This window comes from Pelodiscus sinensis, chromosome 5 (genome assembly GCF_049634645.1).
Source record: "Pelodiscus sinensis isolate JC-2024 chromosome 5, ASM4963464v1, whole genome shotgun sequence".
NCBI lineage: Eukaryota > Metazoa > Chordata > Testudines > Trionychidae > Pelodiscus > Pelodiscus sinensis.
This window is the reverse complement of record NC_134715.1, coordinates 25,314,043-25,335,390: the sequence shown is the minus strand read 5'-3', so window position 1 is coordinate 25,335,390 and position 21,348 is coordinate 25,314,043. Positions and strand designations below refer to the sequence as shown.

Genomic DNA, 21,348 nt, shown 5'->3' with positions numbered 1-21,348 from the left:
CTTTGCTCCCCGTCTCCCTGCAGATGACTTCTTCAGATGACTGGAGTGTTGGAAGCTTCTATTTGTTGTTTTTTAAGTTTTATCTATTTCAGATAAAGGATAAAAGCATAGACCCACAGTGTCTTCCCAGGAAAATGCAACTCCAGATGGCTAATTAAAATTAACTGTTTCAGATCCTGGAAAAAAAAAATTCTTTACAACATAGGGTCCCTATCCAAATTGCTGAGTAAGATTTGTAATAAAATAAACAGATCAGCAGAAATGGGTGAATTCATTGTTAAAACCATAAGCCTCAAAAGCAGGGGATAAGGGTTATATAAGAATATATGGACACAGTTGTTCACTGGAACTTAACTCCTTCCTGCTTCCCCACTTCCCTCAAAACTACTTCTAGGATGAGCACATTGCATTTAGAGGAAACCCAAAGGGGGAAAAGTAGTATATCATTTTAAAACAAGGTGGTAGTGGTGGGGGGGTTTTGGGGGGGAGGCGGATTTCCTTACTTGCGGTTCTTCTCGCTTTGTAATAAAGAATCCATCAACTTGGATCTTCCTCTCATTAGATTAATATTTGTTTGCTGTCAGGTTGATACCTGTACTTTGTGGCATAGTTTCAGGCCATCGATAGAAGGATTGCATAAGAGCAAAAATGTAAATCTAGTTAGCCACATCTGTAGACATTGCTATCTAATAACTGATTATGACGAATGTAATCCTTTTTGTGAGGAAACAAATTTCACCATAATGAACAAGTTGCTGGGGATTTTGTTTGCTTGTTTTTTGTTTTTTTTAATGTACCTATCTTTCTTTTTTAGCTATGTATTCAGAATGTGAGTATCCATGTCTGCCTACCTCTGATGCAATCTCAGAAAGTGAATGGAATTCTGGAGCTAATATGAACTGGGTAACTTTCAAAATACATAATTTAATACAGATCTTACAGAGCTAAGGAAATTTGTTGTCTGAAACTTTTCAGTCTGCAATCAGGATGTTAGCAAATGGTTTTTTTGTAAACCTTGCAACTGCTGAATTTTTCAGTGGTTGTATGTTTACAAGCAGGTGGGAGCTGGTGCGTGGTTGCTCCCACCTGCCCTCCCTCATCCTTCCTCCACCCCTGTGATAGAGAGGAAGCAGTGGGAAGGGAGAGGAGGCAGCTCTGTGGAGTTGGTTAGTGCAGGGAGCTGGCTTCAAAGCCAGCTTCTTCTGTGTACTACCTGCCCCAACCCTCAGCCTTGCTGCCTCTCTATCAGAGGCAGCAGTTTTGGAGACAGAAGGCTCTGCAAGTGCCTGTGGGGCACTGTCTTTTAAACCACTCTTTCCTCCCCCCCCCCCCAGAGCACTGATTCCTGCATTCTCCTTCCTCCCCACCCCCACTGCCTCTGTGCGAGGCAAAGGTGAGGGGGAGGCAGGCAGCTCCCCACAGTTACTGGCTCCTGCCTCTCCCTGCCCTCCCCTCTGCTGCCTAGACAGAGGGTACGTCTAGACTACATGCCTCTGTCGCCAGAGGCATGTAAATTAGGCTACCCGACATAGTAAAATGAAGCGGCGATTTAAATAATCGCCGCTTCATTTAAATTTACATGGTTGCTGTGCTGAGCCGACAAACAGCTGATCAGGTTTACCTGGTTGGTCGACAAATACCTTTGATGTCGACACCCGTGCATCCAGACTATCGCGCTGAGCCGACAAACAGCTGATCAGCTGTTTGTCGGCTCAGCGCGGCAGCCATGTAAATTTAAATGAAGCGGCGATTATTTAAATCACTGCTTCATTTTACTATGTCTGGTAGCCTAATCAACATGCCTCTGGCGACAGAGGCATGTAGTCTAGACGTACCCTTAGTGTGCAGTCAGTTAGGGTTAACCAACAACATCCCTAGTTTGCAATTTGATCTGGCCAGGCTGACTTCTTGTACAAGATCAGTTATGCTTCCTATATCTCTAATCATTATACTAACCAATGTTATCTTCTTAGTCTTAAGAGTGTGGTTAAAAAAATGCATCTTAATTTGAGGGCTGATTGTATGAGTAGCCAGAGTTTAAATCAACTATTTTTTAACTTAGCCGTTTTCTAAGATTGAGTAACTAACAGAAAGCATTTCTTTTTCTAGAGTCAAAAAGACTTTGCAGATTCTGTCCAGCTCTGTGAAACCCTAGCACACGAAAAGGTAGGCCAGCTCAGTGTCTTAAATTAATTTTTATAAGATACAAGTAAACCTCCTCATAACATGACTCTTCCTTTTTTTCAGGATATTGCTATAAATGAGGTGAACGTCTTGCAAGCTAACTTTGACAGCCTAGTATTAGAAAATGAACAGCTGAAATTGGAGATAAGTGAACTGAAGGAGAAACTGAAGGAAAAGATAGAAATAGATGAATTTGAGGCATTGGAAAAACAAACTGAAAAAGACCATGAGGTAAGATATTGAAATTGACATTACTGGTATGACCTCGCTGAAAATGGAGGCAAAGTCTATTTTCAGAAATGTGTAATATAAGACCTTATTTCAAATGACAGGTTTTCAGAAAGTCATTGACTACAAAGGATCATGAACACAGAGTTCTAAAGTATATCTAGACTAGTTGAAGGGCTGTAGAATTTGGTCATGGAGAATAATTTGCTCCAGTCTTCTGACTTCAATATGTAGGCAAGCTCAGTGTTACAATTAACTGAAATGTAGCCAAATGAGCTGTTTGTAATTTGGGTAATGTCCACAGTCAAAATTGAATTGACTAATCTGCAATACATATTTTTTTGGTTTTTGTCAAGAATATTGTTGTCATTAACATTCCTAAACAGTGCTTTCTAAACATTATTTTAAATATTTAACTCAAACATTTTGAACAGAAGATCTTGCTTTATTACATTGCTAAAATGCATAACATGTGTAGGTTTGAGTTATAACTATTTAAGTCTTGTGTCACTGAGACTCACCAGTAATTGTGTGGGACATTAAAGTGCTCGCTTTTGCTGCATGATACTTTGTCAGCAAAAAACCCTAAGATGATTCCTTTATGTACTGGGAAATGATATGGTATAGAAGGAGTAAGCTTCCAATTCACAGCAAATGTAAAACAAGTTATGCTAAAGACCAAAACTAAATCCTGTTAGCTGAGTACAGTTGATGGCTAATATGAGCATCTTCTGACTGTTGTAAAACATTCTCCGAGGGTGAACAATTGGTGGTTGGGAGGACAGAGTGAAGACTGTGCTGCTTGTTGACAGTAAACTCTGATTATTGTAATACTGGTTTCTCTCTAAGATGCTGAAATAGCTTTTACTAAGTGAAAAAGTGTGAACCAGTGTTGTAATGATGGGTTTTTTGAAGAGAGCATCACCATATCTAAAACTTTTGCCTTCAGTCTTGGGAACCCAAACTCAATAGCAACTGATCTTAATCTTAGTGATTTAAATTCACTTTCAGTTTTTCCTGCATGAATTGCTTATTTGAATCTCACTGCATCCTATGTCTGGGCTATGGCAGGTTGAGGTATCTTACAATTCTAAAACTATTGCAAAGCTGAAGTAAAAGGCTGTGACTTCATGCAACTTTTCCTTTGTGCCTTAAAACAAATGTAATTACTTGTTTAACTATAGTAAACAGCCACATACTGTCTTGCCAAACCACAAGGAAAATTTAAGACAGATCTTGCTTATTTTCATGGTGATGGTAATAACCAATTAATGGATGGGTGCTTTCTAATATCCTCTGCAATTTTGCTTCAATTGCTCCACAGATACAACTATTGCATGAAATTACCAACTTACAGAATATAGTTAAAAATGCCGAAGCATACAATGAAGATCTGGAGGTGAGCCTGGCTGATGCTTTTTGCATGTAACAACTGAATGGCTACATAGGATGACATACATAGTTTAATATCTGTTTTTGTACAAAACTAACTCTTTTAGTAGATAAAGTAATTGGGCACTGATCAATTTTTAATCGGTATGTTTCATGTGCTGGGTTTTTTGTTTTGGGGTTTGTTTTCCCTAACCAAAAAAAAATTACCTGTAAAACCATATTAGGTACTTAAATTGTCCACCTGCTTATGCTGTTTTTCTTTCTTTTTTTCTCCCCCAGACTGAATTAAAATCAAAATTGGAAGAGCTTAAAGAAAAAGAAAATCAAGTAAAAGACTTGCAGAAATATGTGGAAGAACTACAGAAGGCAGAAACAGGGAAGAAAGATGAGTCTCTTTCAATGGTAAACTTCTCTTCTGGTTTGTTTGTTTGTTTTGGGGGGGGGGACTAATTTGGTTACAATAGGAAAATATGAAATCCTCCCAGAAAAAGCTTACAATTACTATATGAGAGATGTATTCTGCTGACTACATTTTACTCTTCAACACTTGTGAATTTTTACAGGGCAAATACAATTCACACTACCTATATCAGTACCTGTGTCTAAGGAAGATTTACTAGAAAAATTACTACTGTGGCACTTAAGTACAAGTTGTCTAGGACTCTTTAAAACCAGTATGATAGTTATTTGGCTGTGTAGGGTTCCTAACAAGATTATAGTTGCTTTACCTTAGTTTCTGGTTGTTTTGGGTTTAATATCTGTCTCATTCTTACAGGGAGACTCTGATAAATTACTTGATGAAATTCAACAAATGAGTAAGTCTCTCATTGATACGGAAACCGTAGCCCTGGATGCTAAGAAAGAATCTGCATTTCTCAGGAGTGAAAATCTAGAGCTAAAAGAGAAAATGGCAAGTAACTTACGCTGAAATAAGTGATAGGCTTCTTGCCTACCAGCTGGGAGAGACTTGCTACTTTGTCCTCAGTAGCTGAGGAACCTTACCCAAGCCAGAGAGCTGTGTGCATGGAGTCCTGAGCCCCTGGCTGGGCTGGGGCTCATTAAGCAGCTGTGGGGCCATGCTACTGTGCAACTTAGAGGAAACCTTGTTCAACAGGCATGACAAAAAGGGCTTTGCTTATTATTAAATGTGTACTTTAGTTTGTCACAGTAATTTTGTGATTAGGGTAATCTTACTCTTTTTCATACAGAATGAACTCTTAAATAGTTACAAGCAAATGGAAAAGGACACTCAATTGTATCAAAGTCAATTAGAAGCAGGAAAAGTGAGCTACAAACAAATGCAAGCTGACTTACAGAGAGAGCTACAATCTGCCTTTCAAGAAAACACAAAGCTAACCTTGCTCTTAGAGGGTAAAGCTCCGAAAGGTACTGTTCAAAATGGATAGTCTGAATTATTTAGTAAATAGCCCCACTTTGTAATATATTGACATTAATAGTTGGGGGAGGAGGCTTAAGAGAGATGGGGAAGGTGTAAAGTAAGACCAAATGAGCTTTACTTCATTCAAGCACTTAGATTCATTGTTCACCAGTTTGGGCTCTGCAGAGAAGTTAAAGTGTGTGTGTGTGTGTGTGTGTGTGTGTGTGTGTGTGTGTGTGTGTGTGTGTATTTATATATATATTTGGGACAATTTTGTCATAAAATAATTCTGAGATTAAAAAAAATTGCTTGGCAGCCTGATCTCCTTTCATTGTCAACAAGTCTCCCTTTAATCAAATTTAATTAAAACATACATGTGTGCATCTTCTGCCTGTTAAACAAAGTGGTCTTTTTTCCACTTCTTTAAAACTTTTTAATTAATCTAAATCTTTCAAAATCTTTAGATTTGTTATCACTTGTGGAATTAGAAAGAGAGATGGCCAGTTTAAAAAATGAATTGGATAAAGTGGTAGAAGAGAACACCGCTTTACGAAAGGAAGTAGATACATCATCAGAATTCAAATCTCTACCCAATAAAGTTGAGATTCTTCAGAAACAGGTAAAAATTCAAAGCTGATGTTACAAAGGCCTTATACCAACTCAACAGTATCTGTCTTTAATTGGGCAACTTTTGTCATGTATGTAGTCCATGATCTGGAGGGAGAACAGGTAGGTGGGAGAAATGGGGCATACAGATTCCCCTAGGGGAGTAGCTTTGAGGAAGGAAGGGGCACTAAGCAAATTACATAGCTTATTTCAAGGTAACTTTGAAATTTAATTTTGAAGTAAACCACTATTCTGAAATGTCACTTAACTCTCATGAAACAAGGGTTACAAGGACTCCAGAATAACATGCCTGTTATTTCGAAATAACAGGTTGCTTTAAAGGCGTGTAATAGTTACCTTGGGATACTTCCGGTATCCTGAGATAGCTCTGCAGTGTAGATATACCTTAAGTGATCTGCAAATATTTTAAAAATATTAAGGATTCACTGGCTGCCCTAGGATATGCACTAGAGATGCACATGTATGTGTAATATGAATGACATTTTCTAGGGAGACTCTTAAACTTAAGACATACTGTACTTTAAGACTTACTTACTTTATATTGAATTGTTATATTAGAAGGTTACTTGGCTATCCAGTCATGCTCTCAAAAGTAGCTCAAATTTTGATTAGAACAAAGATAAAACAACCAAATAACTTGTAGGTTTTTCAAATTTATTTAATGTTTATATTTCAAAACTTAAAAGTGAAGAAATCCATTTTTTCCCAACTTCCAAAACACATTTTAGTGACTTGTTAGTAATTCATAAAACAACTGCACTGCCTAATCTGATTTAGAGGTCAGCTGGGATTTGGAGATTTGGTTTAGTGCCCCAAATTTTAGACTGGCCATTCATGGCCTTTGAATAGGTTTCTACTATCATAGATGGGAATGAAATAATTAATTTTTGAAGTTTAAAGCAAAGTCCTGGGCTGGTTTCATTTGCTTAACCTTCCTTTCATTATAGCTTAAGGCACAGCTACTCAAGTTTGGAAGCCCCGGAGGGCCACAATGATACTCCCAGCACATGCTGAGGGCCGCAACTTAAGTGTGGTTGCGTATATGTGCAAATAGCTTCTTTCACATTGACAGGCATGAATACAAAGATTAAGTCTTAAGATACAGTGCCAGACCCAAATGTGGCCAGCGTGAGCCAGTCAGCACCTCTCAGGCTCTGTCCACAAGGCTAAGCAGCCATCACTTTCCACAATGCCCTGGTGCTCCTGGCCTTTCTGGGAGCTATAAATGCCAGCGCCCTGTACCCATCTGTTCCAGCCAGCCTGTCTGCTTGCGTTTTTCAGTGCTCACCACATTTGTGAAACTCCTAGCTGTTGTGGAGAGTGTTTACAATGGATGCCATGCCCAAAGGATCCCATCCATGAGCTTTATGTTGAGCCTTGCATAAACCAAACCGCACCACAGGCTGCAAACAAACAGGATGCATGTTGAGTAGTCCTTGCTTAAGGAATTTTACATGGCCTTTATTAATGACTTTTTTTTATCTTCAAATACTTAACTAAAATTACATCCCAAAATATGCACTTAAAATATCCAAGATAAATTTCATCTGCAGAATTTTAATCACAAAATCCCTTCCCAAAAATGCTTCAAAGGGTAAGAACAGTGATTTACCAAAGTCTTCCATATTGGAGAATAATAATATGTTGTTGTACATATAAAATCTGTTTCATGCAGATCTCTTTAAAGAATATCAGCCTAGATTTTTGAGACGACCTGTCTTAAAGAGAGAGATGTCAGCCAGCCCAAGGAATTTATAAGGGTTCAGAGACGGGAGAATGAAGCAGGTCTTTGTAGTTTGGTTTTTAAAGTCTTGGCTGTTGCCTGGGCAAAATGTAGCTTCATAGCCACTTACTGATTTGATAAAGCTTTCATCAGCCTATTTTCATTTCTTGTCTTTGCATATGGGGAGCTAGCTATTGTAGCGCATATACTAATATTCCAGTTCACTTGGCAGATATTTGAGAAATCAGAGGAGCTATTTTTATTAACATCAGAGAGAGAGAAACTACTCTTTGAAGTGGCTGATAAGGATACTAGACTTCAAGGCATGTCAGAAGAAATTGGAAAATCAAAAGAAGACTTGGCAAGTACTCAACTGAAGTATGAAAAGGCTGATCAGGAGTATCTACAGCTCAAATACCAGTATGAAGAACTTGAGCAAAAGTGGTTGGCTGCATCTGAAGAAAGTGAGCAAATGAAACACCAAGTGGAACACCTATCTGATGAAGCCCAAAAGCTTAAAACAGTTGTGGACAATGTGAGACTAGAGGTTGGTGCCTTCCACTTTTTGTAGGGAATATTCACTACAACTTGCTCATAGTGGAGGCCTCCTTGAGAAACTCTTAATCTGAGACAGAAGATTATGTAATAATTGTGTATTTCACAAAAGCCATTTACTGCACCTTACCTGCTGGTATTGTGGCTATTTTTGTAAGCTAAAATTGCATAAAATGGATGTATTAATCTGAGAAATATTTTCTTATTTGCTGAAGTCCTACCATGTAATATATTATGATTGATAGATTTTTTTTTTTTCTTTTGGTTACCTAAGAACGACTTAGTGTTTAGGAGAAAAATACTTATGCAGATGGTTTTGGTTTTTTGTTTTTAAATGGATCACCAAGCTTCAATAGCTTTCTTCCTTCCAAAACACATTTTGCAGGTATCTGGGAAGTAGAGGAAAACTTTACCTTTCCTAACCTTCACATTTGGCTTTAAATTGCATGAAAGGCAGAAAATGAACTTGATAAAGTCTACTACTTTACAGAAGTCCTCACTAACTTTCTATACATACAATTTTTCAGGCGTGTGAACCAAGCAGGATTAGCCTTTGGAGCTGATAGGCTAGTTTATCTAAATAAGGTCATGAATAGATAAGTGTGCAATAGTGCATACTGTAAATCTTCTGGCACCGAATGTAATCCAGGAACTAGAATGGAGAAGGTGCAATTCTCAGTTAATGAAAGTTAGTTTTATTTTAAAAGGCAAACAAAGGTTTGTGGGGAAAATGTTTGAACACAGTATTTGACTTTCCATTGTAACCTCTAATCTGCTTGGACTTTATTACAAACTAAAGCTCTCCATTAAGATGCAAGAATTGCAAGAAAAGAGTGCTGAGCTAGAACAACTTCTTGGTGTGAAAGAAGAGCTCATGCAAACTCAGGAGAAGTTGGGTGAAATGGAGCAATTGCAAGAGAAATCAAAAATGAATGAATCTACAATGGAGGCTGAAAGGATGGAGAAACTGGCAATTGCTCAGAAACTTCATGAAAGTCAAGAAGAAGTCAAAATTCTAATCCAGGAAAGAGAGGACCTAAAGAAAAAACAAGAAACTCTTCAAAGTGAGAGAGACCAACTTAAGGAAGATATACAGGAGACAATTACAATGGTAAGAGACTGGTATTGATCAAAATGCAGAATTGTGTGGTATTGGGTGGGGAATGCTATAGAAATACATAGAAATATTATTGAAAATTAAGGAATGGTGAAGGATGAAGCTGGAGAAGGAACATGTAATATCTCTCCCCTTAGAATAGTTACTGATGTGACATGAGTTCATTTTGAAATGTATAATTCTCCTCTTGTACTAAAGAACATCCTGGCACAGGAAGAACTAAGAAATGCACAAAACTCTCTCTGTCAGCACCAGAAGACTGTTGAGGAGTTGGAGAAAGATATTTCAGAGAAAAGATCTGAGATTGTGAATCTTCAAGATACTCTAGGAGAAACTATTGGTGAGCTGAAGCTCAAGGTAAGATGTCAAATCAAATTTTAAAATAAGTGTCCGTTAATATCTTGATTTAAAATGTTTTTTGTGGAAATAAAATACAGGACTATGTAGCACTTTAAAGACTAACAAGATGGTTTATTAGATGATGAGCTTTCGTGGGCCAGACTCACTTCCGAAAGCTCATCATCTAATAAACCATCTTGTTAGTCTTTAAAGTGCTACATAGTCCTGTATTTTGTTTCAGCTACACCAGACTAACACGGCTACATCTCTATCACTTTTGTGGAAATAGGCAGTGTGGGCCTATCTTGCATGATTTTCTAAGTTCAACCATCATACTGGAAACCTTCTAGTCAATAACTTACATCAGTGGTCTCCAACCTTTTTACACGCAAGATCACTTTTTAAATGACAGACCAAGCCAAGATCTACCACCCCGCCCCTTCCTTGAAGCCCTGCCCCCTCTCTGCTCCTCCTATCCCCAATCCTTATACTGCTACTTTAAAAAAAAAATTCCCACCATTTCTCTCAGCTACTCACCTGTGCTGTTGCTCGGTGTGTAGCTGCTCCTCAAATGAGGAAATTTAATATAAATGTACTGTGCAGGTGTGCAGTTCAGAGAGGGCTCAAGAGCTACTCTTAGAGCCTCCGAGATCTACCGGTAGATCGCGACCTACTGGTTGGTGACCATGGACTTACATCAATGGTCACCAACAGATTGATCGCAGTGCCCCCAGGGGTCAATCGTCACTGCCAGCTGACTGGACAGCTGTCCCTCTTTGCTCCAGGCCAGCTGGAGCGCAGCACAGCCTCAGTGGGTTGAACACCATGGCTAGCTGGGCTGGAGCAAACAGGGGTAGCCAGTTGGCCAAGGTGCTGAGCTCACCAAGGCTGTGCTATGCTGAATCAATGAGGGACAGCCACTTGGCCAGCTGGCTGTGTGACTGCTGGCCGGGTGGATGCCCTTCTTTGATCCGGCCCACAAGGCTGCACCATGCTCCAGCTGGGCTGGATTAAAAGGGGCAGCCACCTGGGCGGCTGTCCCTCTTTTTTGTTAATTTGCTGGCTGGGATGGGGGAAGAGGCACACGTGAAAGAGCGAGGATGCATGCGTGTTTGCCTCCTGCTCCGGGAGGGGACTCAGCGGCTAGCACGCTGGGGGCGTTGAGGCTGGGCTGTGTGCAGGTTCGGGGAGTTCCTTCCCTAGTGCCCTGCTGTGCCTGGCCCGACAAAAGCCAGCCCTAGGTGGCCCCGGGCTCTGCCTGCAGGCAAAGGTCTGGGCCAGGTAGGGAAAAGACTGCCCCCTTCCACTCCTTACCTAGCACTGAAGGGCATGGAGTGATGCAGTGGATCAGGCTGGGGGGAATCATGGGGCTGAGGGGAGTGAGGCTGGAGCCAGAGGGAAGATGTGAAGGGAGGAGAGGTACAACTTTACTTTGCAGAAGCTGCACTTGCCTTTACTCGCCATTTCTTTGCCTCCTTCCCCACCTAGCAATTTAGATGCATTCTCACCTTTTCTACATTACTGCCCTAATCCCTTCCTGTCCCCAAACTCCCTCTCATATCCGTACCCCACATCCTCTCCTGCCGCTAAACTCCCTTCCAGACCCTGCACCCCACCTCCCACCCAGATCCTAAATTCCTATCCTACTTGTTGTCATCCCTGTGTCCCACACATTAAACCCCTCATTTTTGTTCCTACCTCAGAATCTAAGGGTCCACTAACTCTGGAACCCCAGAAAAGTAAATCCAGCCTATGGGAAGCCATGAACCTCAGTCTTCCCTTCCCTTCGCCTTGGCAGGGCTAGAGTGCCAAAAGAGTGAGGTGTGTCAGTTGGGAGTCACATCAGTGAGTGTCAGGGTTTGGGGAGGAGGTGTGTGGTTTTTTTTGTTTTTTTGTTTTTTGTTTTTTTTTTTGTGCTTCTTTCTTGTGTGGTCCCCAACTGATTTTTCTGTAGGTGAGTGGCCTCCAATCCCAAAAAAGGTTCCCCACACCTGCCATAAATAAAGAGAACATTTGAAACCTTTTGTGCTGGACATAATGTTTTACTTTATTTAAAATGAAGTTTGATCAATTAACATGAAAAAGCTTAAATTAAACAAGTCTCCCTAGCTGCAGTGCTAACAAAATGGCGTGGGTGTAATTAACAGTGAGTTTCCATTAGCCACTGGTAGGTGGCAGAAAGGTTTGGAGAGGACAGGGCCTCGAGAAAGGGGTGGGGTTTTGGGGAAGGGATGGGGAAAATGCTTGCCCTGACATTTAAAAGTGATCTTGGGTGTAAAATGGTTGGACACCACTGACTTAGGTCAAGAAGAGAAACTTCCTCTCAGACAGGACTGGCCAAAATATGGCCCATGGACCAGATCCAGATCATGGGAGCCTCAAGGAGCTCCTTCCCTGTCCTACCTCGGCACTAAGAAAAGCCAGCTGTAGTGCTCTGTAAACACTGAAAGGATGGGGATAGGGGTGAGACTTCTCACATGGGGGAAATAAAATTTTGCTGTTCCCATTGGCCAGTTACAGCCAATAAGAGCTGCCTGTCTTGCAGACAGGCAGCATATGAAGTACCACCACTACCGTCCTGCTCAGTGTTCCATTCAGAGCAGTACTCATGGTCTCTGCAGCAGTGAACCTGGCTAAAGAATCTGCTGTGTTGGTGGCCAGGAGCAGTCCACATAAATGCCTCCTGGCCAAAGCCTGCCTCTGGCACCCCACCCCTTCCCTCTTCTATGCCCCCTTCTCCCCAACCCTCTGCTCCCCCACTACTGCACCCAGAACTCTTCTCAGAACCACACCTGCTCCTGCACCTCTTCTCCAGGTCACAACCCCTTCCCAGACCTTGCACCAGGGTTCCCCCCCTAAGGTGCACACTTGTGCAGCTTCGCACAAAAAAAATCAATCTGCCTGCCTCCTTCCAGAGCCATGCAGCAGCACTCCTCTTCCTGCTGGACCTGGAAGGTGAGTGGTATGGCTGCTTTGATGGGTAAGGCTGGAAGCCACAAGCCACATGGTGGGTATCTGCTCCGGAGGTTGGGGCTATGGCCACACATTAGGCAGTTGCATAGCTGGGGCCGGAGCTGCTTGAGGAACGGCTGCTCCACTCCAGTGGGCGAGGGCTAGGGCCGCATGTACTAAAAAGAATTAGCTATGATTTCATAGGAAGTACTATGGCACAAATGCCAAGCACCTTTAGCAATCGGCCATCAGGGTCTAATGCAAGCCCATAAGAACATGAGTGAGACTTTTAGGGGACATGACTCCTAGAAAATATACAGCATAGACTATCACTAGAAAAGAAATGTAAACTGAATTCTGCCTTCTTTCGGTTCTTTGTTTCCAAACCTCTCCTTGTTTTTTTTCCCTAAAACTACTTCAAATGGCAGAGGAATCTCAAATCCATCACCTGTTGACACACTAATGTTGAAGACAACATATTTTCTTGCCCACTCAGTGAAACAGAAAATAAGTATGACACAACTTGTAGGATAATCTAATGGTTCTCTATCAGGGATATATGTATCCCTGGGGGTAAGCAGAGGTCTTCCTAAGGGAAGATCAAGTCAATTTGTGCTACGCAAATTGCTAGCTTATTTCAAGGTAATTTTGAAATTGTCTACACAGCCCCAAACTTCAAAATAAAGCACTATTCTGAAATGTCCCTTAAACCTCGAGGAATGAGGTTTACAGGGACATCAGAATAGCGAGGCCGTTATATTTTGAAATAGCTATTTTGGTATACTTCTGGTATCCTGAAATAGCTCCACACTGTAGACCTAGCCCCAGCCCCAGATACTTGTCTAGTTTTATAATAGGCTACATGAAAAGCATAAGAAAAACGTAAGTGAAGTCAGTACAAACTACAATTTCATACAATGACTTGTTACTGGTCTATATACCAACTGTTAATTGCTGTAAGTTGCCTTATAATAGCAGCTGGACTTGCGTCTGGCAAGATGGAAAATGCAGAAGGCACAAAGGGGGCTTAGAATGAAAGATGTATCTTTCAGCATTCCTGCATTGATGCACTGTGGTCATGACTTGGTATCCTAATAAGTCGAGATACGGTAGTTCAAGCTTTTCTGCTGAATCTTATACTCTTGATGTTTCTATCAAACTCTTCCATGTCCTTTTGGTGTTTTGCATTCCAATAGTAATCAGGACTGGAAAGGAGTCCAAGAGATCACCTAGTCCAACTGTGGGAGGACCTGGGAGAAGGCTATAAACAGAGAAAGTTGGCTACTTTTTAAAATTTTGCAGTATTCATTTTTTTATTTGACTTCATATTAAATAAACACTTGAAGTCATGCACCTTGTTAAGAACTTGGGTACCACAGTGGTGTACATGACCCCAATATTGGTGCACAAAACAAAACTCACTACGCTCATGAATGGAAAATCTTAGAAGGAACACTGCCTTGCACCCTAATCCCCTGTTCCTGGTCACCACCCAAATCCCTGCACCACTTCCCCAGTTCACAATCCCTTTCCCCCTTCAAATTATTGTCCACCCCTGCTCTAGGAGTTGTACCTCTACAATTTTCTCCTCTAGCTCTTCCCATATTCTTCAGACCATTAGGATTGGAGATTGCTTATCTCCTAGAACCAGAAGGGACCTTGAAAGGTCATCGAGTCCAGTCCTCTGCCTTCACAGCAGGACCAAGTACCATCCCTGACAAATTTTTGCCCCAAATCCCTAAATGACCTCCACAAGGATTGAACTCAGAACCCTCGGTTTAGCAGGCCAATGCTCAAACCACTGAGTTATCACATACAACACGTCGTTAAAGTAGTGTATCTGTTAGGTGAAGGCTGTGGAAGATAATTTTGAGCAAGTGAGGTATAACAAAAAAGGTGGTCTCGATTATTTTTTGGGATCAAATTCCTGCTGTAATATAAAATGGTGGAGATTGTCTCCTTTTTTTGGTCAGCCTTTGAGTGCATGCTATAATGTTGGATACCCTGTCTTTGTAGATATTGCATCTGACTGAAGAGCTAAAACAGGTCACTTTACAGCGAGACCAACTCCTTCAAGAAAAAGTAAATACTAAACACCATGAAGAAAGTGATCAACTTGATTTGCTACAGGAACAAATCTTGTCTCTTAATCAAGAAAAGACTCTATTGCAGCAAAAACTGGAGTGTCTGCAAGTGGAAAAGGAACGGTGTGAGGAGTGCATTTCACTGGTAACTGTTTTTCTAATGTGTATATATAACATTCCACATAGATGTACATGTGCCCAATTCCATCAAGTCAGAGTCTTTGTTAGCAGTTCTTCTAGACCACACATGTGCCCTTCCTGCTCATGTGCTGGAGGAAGGGCAGAAATGAGTCATGTCTGCCACCTTCCTGTTTGTTCTCACTGTTAATGGTGAGGGTTGGTGCTCCTGGTAACTACTTGCTTTGTTTTACTAGCTCTCAAACTTTTTTTAAAATGTGTAGTTCAGTAGCATAAACTAGCAAAGTTGGATATATTTTTAACAGAAAGAGTCCCCAGTCTTGAAGTTTCATGCCCGTATGCAGCCCATGTCACAAATAAGCACAAAAGCTGCTTAATTTGTCTAGGTGAAGGGCATGTGAGGGAAATGGGCATTATTATTAGTAGTATATCCTTCTCTTCAGAGCTTAAAAATACAAGGGTTTCCATCTTTAAAGTTCCTCTTTTATGTGGGCAACTCGTCCCTCTTCAGAATTGATCTCTAATCTTGAGAAGACTGATTTAACCATGCCTCAGCAGCTGCTTTTCCTCCTCAAGAATCTCAAAGTATTCCAAGCATCCTTCCTACTGTGACAGGTAATCAAAATCCCAGACTTCACTTCATAAATAGGCTTTTCCAGTAAGGTCTTGCTTCCTGTGTAGAGGCCTTCTCATAGGCATTCGTCAGATCCATCTGTGGCAACACTATACACTTTGCCTCTTCTGAGGGCTATCTTCACTCTCCATGGTCCTTCTTCAACACCTCCTGAGACATTGGCTGAGACCCTGTCAGCTGAACACCTATATATCTCAGTGCCTCACTCCACTGGCCTTCCTGAATGCCACAGATCTCCTGTGAAGAGTACATTAAAGGAAGGCACTGTTGAACCTACACTGGCAACTTAATGCATTTGGCACTGGCTGTGCCCTCAATATCATTTGAAGGAACAATTCAGTCCTTTATTCTGGTACTGCCAACTCCAATCACCTCTCTGACATTAAGAGCAAGGACTGCCAAATTTAGTTTGCAGCTTCCTCTTATAACTTAAATCAAAGTCAGGGTATGGTTGTGGCAGGACAATGGCATGTACATTAAATGTGACTTGTTCCTCATTACATGGAAAGGGAGGGTTCTGGTAGTAGGGGCAGTTATATCCATGAATGAGCACAGGGAGACAGCAAGCACCCCAGCCCCAGGGAGCATTTGCTGGCCAGTAGCTTGGCCCCCATACCTTCGGCCGTCCCAAGGAGCAGCTGCTGGCCAGTCAATGCAGTCCAGGGACACCTCTGGGAAGCTGCCCCAGACCGGGCCAGAGAGGAAGCCAATGAGTGCCCTTCCATCCTTCTGCCCTGACTCCTTTCCTACCACGCATCCAGCTCCCTGAAGGGCCTCAGCAACACAGGGTAAGTCATCTTGTGTTATATAAACATACCTTCTAATACCTGTGGCCAAGCAAGTAGACTTGTATTTCTTTGTACCAGATTTCTTGGTTGTTATGGCTGTTAATGAACATTCAAAACAGCCACTGAGAGCCATTTCCAAGGAGAAGGAGTCTCATGATTAGTTATAAGGCAAGAAAGCTATTCCACTCTTATTCCTCCAGATGAGGGTGGCTAACAACCACCTGTGAATGCTGAAAAATGAAAAGTATATTTTTGCAGAAACAGATTGCCTGATGAGTAAAGGGAACAGTTCCTGTCCCTGGCTTCTGTAGGACATCTCATTTCAAACATCACTACGTGTTCATCCATGTTGATGACATGACTTCATGCTTCCATAGCTACTGCCATCTCCAGGAGGTGCTGCTCTTGGCTTTAGGCTTTTGGTAAAATACAACTGAAGATAAGATCCTTCAAAGGACACCTCTAAGAAAACAGATGGTACCACCCTGCTTACTTTGAAAGCTCCAAATGACTCTATTCATTGGGAGTATGCACCTCAATAATAAAGAGGAAATGAAACTGTTTGGACCTCAGCCTTACTTTGGACCTTCCTTTCAACAGCAGTCACAGGACACTGCCAAGAGACAGTCTCTCCTCCTTAATATCACCAGTCAGGATTACTTTCAGCAGTCAGTTCTCACCAGACATTTTTTGACTTTGAATCAGTAATTTTGACTGCTCATTTGAGGACAGTACACCAAACACACCTCATTACTCTCTGGGAAACCCTATCCCTCTTCAAAAGTTGTTGGACAGGTTGTGAGACAAGTGGATGCTCAGCACAGTAATGGAGGAGTATGTTATGCAATTCACCTCCCTCCACTTTTCCAACCCAACTCCAGTCCATTTTTTTTACTCTCCATAAAACTATATTGCTTCATAAAGTTTGGCCTCTGAAACTGAGAGTAACAAAGGATGTTGCCCACTAGAGGAAGGTGAAAAGATTGTATTTTGAATACTAGTCTGGTGGGGGATGGGGTTCCCTGTTGTAGACTTCAGAAAACTGAAATTTCATCAAGAAATCCATTCTTATCACTCATTAATTTATCTTCTCTACAGTAAGGTAAAAGTGGATGTGAATGAAATGCCATCCATATCATCTCCATCTCTGAGAGATGCAAATGTGGATACATTATTGCCGGAAGTGCACAATCAGCCAACCTGTCATAAAGAAATAATCCAAAAGTTATCATTTTTAAGGAAAGAATAGGGGGGAAAAAACCACCCCATTATGACTGGTTAATGAATGTCTTGACTCCATTAAAAAAATGTTAATTTTATATCTTTTTAGAGATTCAAAATGTTGATTTTTGGCTTTGTCACATTCAGTGCCATAAATGAAGCTTTTTAATATTTGCATAATTTGGAAAAAAAAGTCAAGAACTGCAAGAAAACACAGTAGGAACAAATGCTTGGATTGAAAGAAGAGTAAAGGTGTTGGGAAGCGGCTAGAAGAAATGAAAGAATTGATAAACAATGACTCTAGAAAAGAGCTTTCAAAGCACTCAGACTTCATGACTCAGGAAACAAACTGTAGCACAGGAAAAAGATAATCTGAAAAGACAAGAGACTCTCTAATAGTGTGTTGGATATCATTTAATTAAATAATCATGTAACTGCACCAAATTTTATCAGTTACTTGATTATTCTGTAGTCCTTGGGAGCGGGGCCAGCTGCCAATGTGTTCCCAGCCTCATTCCTGGGAAGCCCCATGCTGTTGCCAGCATCCAATGGAGCAGTCTTTGTCACCTGTGAGCCAGGGCCTGCCATACAGCAGCAGCCCTGTCTCCCTCCCCTTGCTCCATGCTGATGTCTCTGATAGAGAGGAAGCAGCACGAGGGCGAGGCAGCTCCATGTAAGCCAATTTACATAGGAAACTGGCTTGAAAGCCAGCTTCCTGCATGTGCCAGTTCCCACCTGCCCTCCTCATCCTCTGCGCTGCTGCCTCCCTATCAGAGGCAGCACAGCGGGGGAGGCAGGTGGCTCCATGGGCCCTGGCTCCTGATACAGAGGCAGCAGGGGGTGTGGAGTGCATGTGGTTGTTACGGTTAACCGATAAGCCTGGGCTTAATGGTTAATGTTTACACGACTGTACGCTAACATCCCTACTCTCCAAAGTGAGAAGGATAACTCTCATCCAGGAACTGTAGTGCAGTTTTCAAACTATATTAATAGAATTCAAGTATTTTTATCAACATTGGGATAGTACTTTTTGTTGTCTGTTTTTGTTTTTAAAGACACCTAACATTTACTTATAACAAATCTCTTTCATGTCCTTTGCTTAAAGAATACAGAGCTGGAGGAAGAACTGAGAAATGCTTCTAGCTCTCTCAAAGAGCATCAGGAAACTATTGAGGATTTAAAAGGAAATATTTTAGAGAAGGAAACTCAGCTCTCCAAAGTTCAAGAAAGGCTAGGGAAAATAATTGATGATCTGGAACAGGAGGTAAGATGTACCTTACAAATTAAAAATTTGTGTCACTGGCTCCTGTGTTCTCTGTAGACTTGTATTTAGCAAATTTGTGATCTGTGGAATCCTAATTTCAGTTTGAAACTTCACTAAAATATGCCTTTGCCCATCATGGTACTTTGGGTGCTGTTCAACAAAATAAAATATTTCTGACAACTGTAAAGGGCAGTGAAAGCCTAATATTACTTCACAGCTGCAAACCTGAGTAGATTTTGTAGTAAATAAACGTAACTTAGAATTTTGGCATGAAACTGTGGCTCTATACAAGTCAGTATTAAAATTCCAATATACTTCATAGGAGGTGGCCAGATTTCACCCTTAATATGTAGAATAAGGCATGGATTTATTTTTAAACACCCCAATAGGAAATATTTTTATGTAGCTCTATATCACTTGACTGCATATTAGTAAACATTTAAGATACAGGCAGTCCCCGGGTTACGTGCAAGATAGGGACTGTAGGTTTGTTCTTAAGTTGAATTTGTATGTAAGTCGGAACTGGTACATATTGTAGGGGAAACTCTAGCTAAACATTTCTCCAGAGCTCAGTTTTATTCTCCCACACCTCACTTCCCTTAGTCCTTTATTCTCAAGCTGAGGTGTCTGCTGAGAAAAGCCGCTCCGCATCTCCCAGGTCTGCTGGGGGGGTGGGGCGGGGAGCGCTAGCTTCGCGTCTCCCTGGTCTGCTGGGGGGAAGCAGCTAGTGCGGGGTTGCCTCACCCCGTTTGTAAGGAGGGATCCGATGTAAGTCGGATCCATGTAACCCAGGGACTGCCTGTACTTAAAGTTCTTTTTGGGCCTTAAATGCTAAGGCAATCATAATCTCGAGTTTCTTGGAGCATTTTTAAATTCGACACCTCTCTTGTGGTAATATGAAATCTGAATATTCACTAGTATCAAGTGTAGGAAACTAAATAGGCTTTCATGGATTAGATATTAATCAGTAAATGTAAAACATCTGTTTTACTGTATACACAAACTTAGCTTTAAGGATATTTTACTTTGTATACAGGTTTGACCTCCCTAGTCTGGCACCCTCTGAACCTGACTGGCCCTGGATGAGGGATTTTGCCAGACTAGAGGAAGTCTTCCTGTCCCCTGCAGCCACCAGCCCCTCCCAGCACTGTTTCTTCTACCGGTGGGAGGTTGCCGCCTGCCCTACTGCTGGCCCCGCTGCTGCATGCCAGGTCTCCTGGCCTCACTAAGCAGCCCCACTGCAACGTGCCAGGCTTTCTGGTCCTGCAACATCCATGCCGGACCTCAGATATTACTGGATCAGAGAGTCCTGGTTAACAGAGGTTCAACCTGTAGTTGGATGTGATGTTGACAACTTTTTTTATGGCTATAAAGATTTAGCTTTATGAATCTCAACATCTGTCCGTAACTAACTCTTTTCCTCCCTACTGTTTTCTGATATGCACTCAACAATTCCTGCAATTGTGAAAATTTAAATGAGTATACAGTGGAAAAAAATACATGAAACAAACTAACTTGTCAATGCATCTGACGAAGTGAGTCTTTGCCCACGAAAGCTTATGCTCCAACACTTCAGTTAGTCTATAAGGTGCCGCAGGATTCCTCGCCGCTTTAACTTGTTAATAGAGAAATTCAATTTTTATTTTTTATAAGCCTTTCTGTAAACCAGTTTCATATGGCTATAAAATTGAACTTGATTTTTTTCACACAGAGACTACTCAGACTACTCAATTAAATCTTATTGGTCTGTAATGAAGTCTGCCAAATATTGCTTTGACAGTAAAAGTGTAATAATAAAGGAAATGACTCCCCTAATGAGGTTTAAAAACACTATTAGAAGCAAGCCAGTGAACTTAGTAATAGATCCTTCCATGCACCAAACATGGATTTTTATTTTATTTTTTTGGCAACAGAATCAGTATATTAGGTTTAAAAAAAAAACCCACTACATTCTGTGATTAAATGAGAATTTTTGTGTGTGCTAAATCCTGGATGAGGAGGAGGATGATTCCAATTCTTGTTTTCCTTTCAGGTCATTCAGTTATCTGAAAATCTGACTCTTGTCTCTTCTGAACGTGACAAATTACTAGCAGAAAAAGAATGTATTGAACAAACAATGAATGAACATATATGTCAGCAGCTTCAGGAGATCTCTTCAGTTACTCATGAAAGAGATGAGTTTCAGAAAATTCTAGAGTGTGTTGGAGATCAGTTAAACAAAGAGAGGGTATGTATCAAACCTTTCTTGGGAGCTTAAATTTACTTCAGAGTGGTTTGAACTGCTTTACAGTTGAATTCCTGACACCTGATTCTCGGACAGGATCACTCCAATTACCACAGATTGTATTTTGCACTTGTCAGAGGGTAATACAGATTTGATTTAGGCACCAGAATTTAGGTACACTCTTTCTACTTGATGATAAACGAATATTCCTAAAACAATGATGGGCAACCTAGGCTAGTGAGTGGACTAAATGAGTGGTCCTCCATCTCAGTGAGCTGCACTATTATTGTAACCAAAAAGGATCTCCTACAATAGGTTAGTTATACTATTTGCACTTGCATATCTAGACTTTGCAGGATGTTCCAACTGAACCATAGCAGCACTTTGCATTCAGAGGAAGCACGTGGCTCTTCACATGCCTCACTTAGTGTGCCCTTGCTTATGTACATGCCACTTCAGTAATACCAGTAGGAAAAAAACTACATGGACAGAAACCAGCG

General features: G+C 41.2%; 1 protein-coding gene across 3 annotated transcripts in view; it reads left to right on the top strand.

The window, feature by feature from the left end:
* Positions 1-21,348, top strand: part of CENPE (centromere protein E) — an 85,082-nt gene that overhangs the window by 30,951 nt on the left and 32,783 nt on the right. Inside the window, exons 15-28 of one of the 3 annotated variants that reach the window (XM_075929679.1) lie at positions 815-903; positions 2,110-2,166; positions 2,248-2,415; positions 3,737-3,811; positions 4,084-4,206; positions 4,580-4,714; positions 5,013-5,190; positions 5,647-5,801; positions 7,765-8,079; positions 8,887-9,198; positions 9,454-9,561; positions 14,512-14,724; positions 18,466-18,624; positions 20,657-20,851. In XM_075929679.1, coding sequence (XP_075785794.1) covers positions 815-903; positions 2,110-2,166; positions 2,248-2,415; positions 3,737-3,811; positions 4,084-4,206; positions 4,580-4,714; positions 5,013-5,190; positions 5,647-5,801; positions 7,765-8,079; positions 8,887-9,198; positions 9,454-9,561; positions 14,512-14,724; positions 18,466-18,624; positions 20,657-20,851 — 2,282 coding nt within the window. Of the gene's footprint in view, positions 1-814; positions 904-2,109; positions 2,167-2,247; positions 2,416-3,736; positions 3,812-4,083; positions 4,207-4,579; positions 4,715-5,012; positions 5,191-5,646; positions 5,802-7,764; positions 8,080-8,886; positions 9,199-9,402; positions 9,562-14,511; positions 14,725-18,465; positions 18,625-20,656; positions 20,852-21,348 lie in introns of all 3 variants that reach the window. The other 2 variants (XM_075929678.1, XM_075929680.1) reach the window with 2 other exon arrangements.